The 431-nt window shown below is 54.1% G+C and overlaps 1 protein-coding gene across 1 annotated transcript in view; it reads right to left on the reverse strand.

The window, feature by feature from the left end:
• Window positions 1-109, reverse strand: part of LOC119589301 (zinc finger protein 771-like) — a 7,456-nt gene extending 7,347 nt beyond the window's left edge. Inside the window, exon 1 of the mRNA XM_037937924.1 lies at window positions 66-109. Coding sequence (XP_037793852.1) covers window positions 66-109 — 44 coding nt within the window. The remainder of the gene's footprint in view (window positions 1-65) is intronic.
• Window positions 110-431: the final 322 nt, after the last annotated feature.

The following is a 431-nucleotide window of genomic DNA, read 5'->3' on the forward strand; positions in this document are numbered from 1 at the left end:
GGTAGAGAGGGCGTCGCGAGGCCGTACATTCCCCTGCCCTCGGACATCTGCAAAGACACGCCTACGTTACTTGGGGAGTTCCTTGCAAGGCACCTGCAGGAGGCTGCATGCGGGACCCCGTCTTGCTGCCCCTCTCTCCCGATCGCAGAGGGACGGGCCCACGCTCTCCGGCTCCTCCTGATAAGCTGGCATCATCAAGTTACAGTGTCAAAGGGGCTTTTGTCTCCTGAGAGGCGCTAATGAATGGCACAGTGCCAGATTAAGCGTGGCAATTGACAACACAACCGTTTGATGTCGGCGAGAATAGCACAGACATATGGACACCAGCAACAGCCGCTTTGAGGTAATGGTGAGGTGATGGATATCGGTCAACTTATAAAAGAATAGGATCTCCTTCTTTTCCTCTGTCCTTTTACACGCACACATGCACA

Source organism: Penaeus monodon, chromosome 25, assembly GCF_015228065.2.
Source record: "Penaeus monodon isolate SGIC_2016 chromosome 25, NSTDA_Pmon_1, whole genome shotgun sequence".
NCBI lineage: Eukaryota > Metazoa > Arthropoda > Malacostraca > Decapoda > Penaeidae > Penaeus > Penaeus monodon.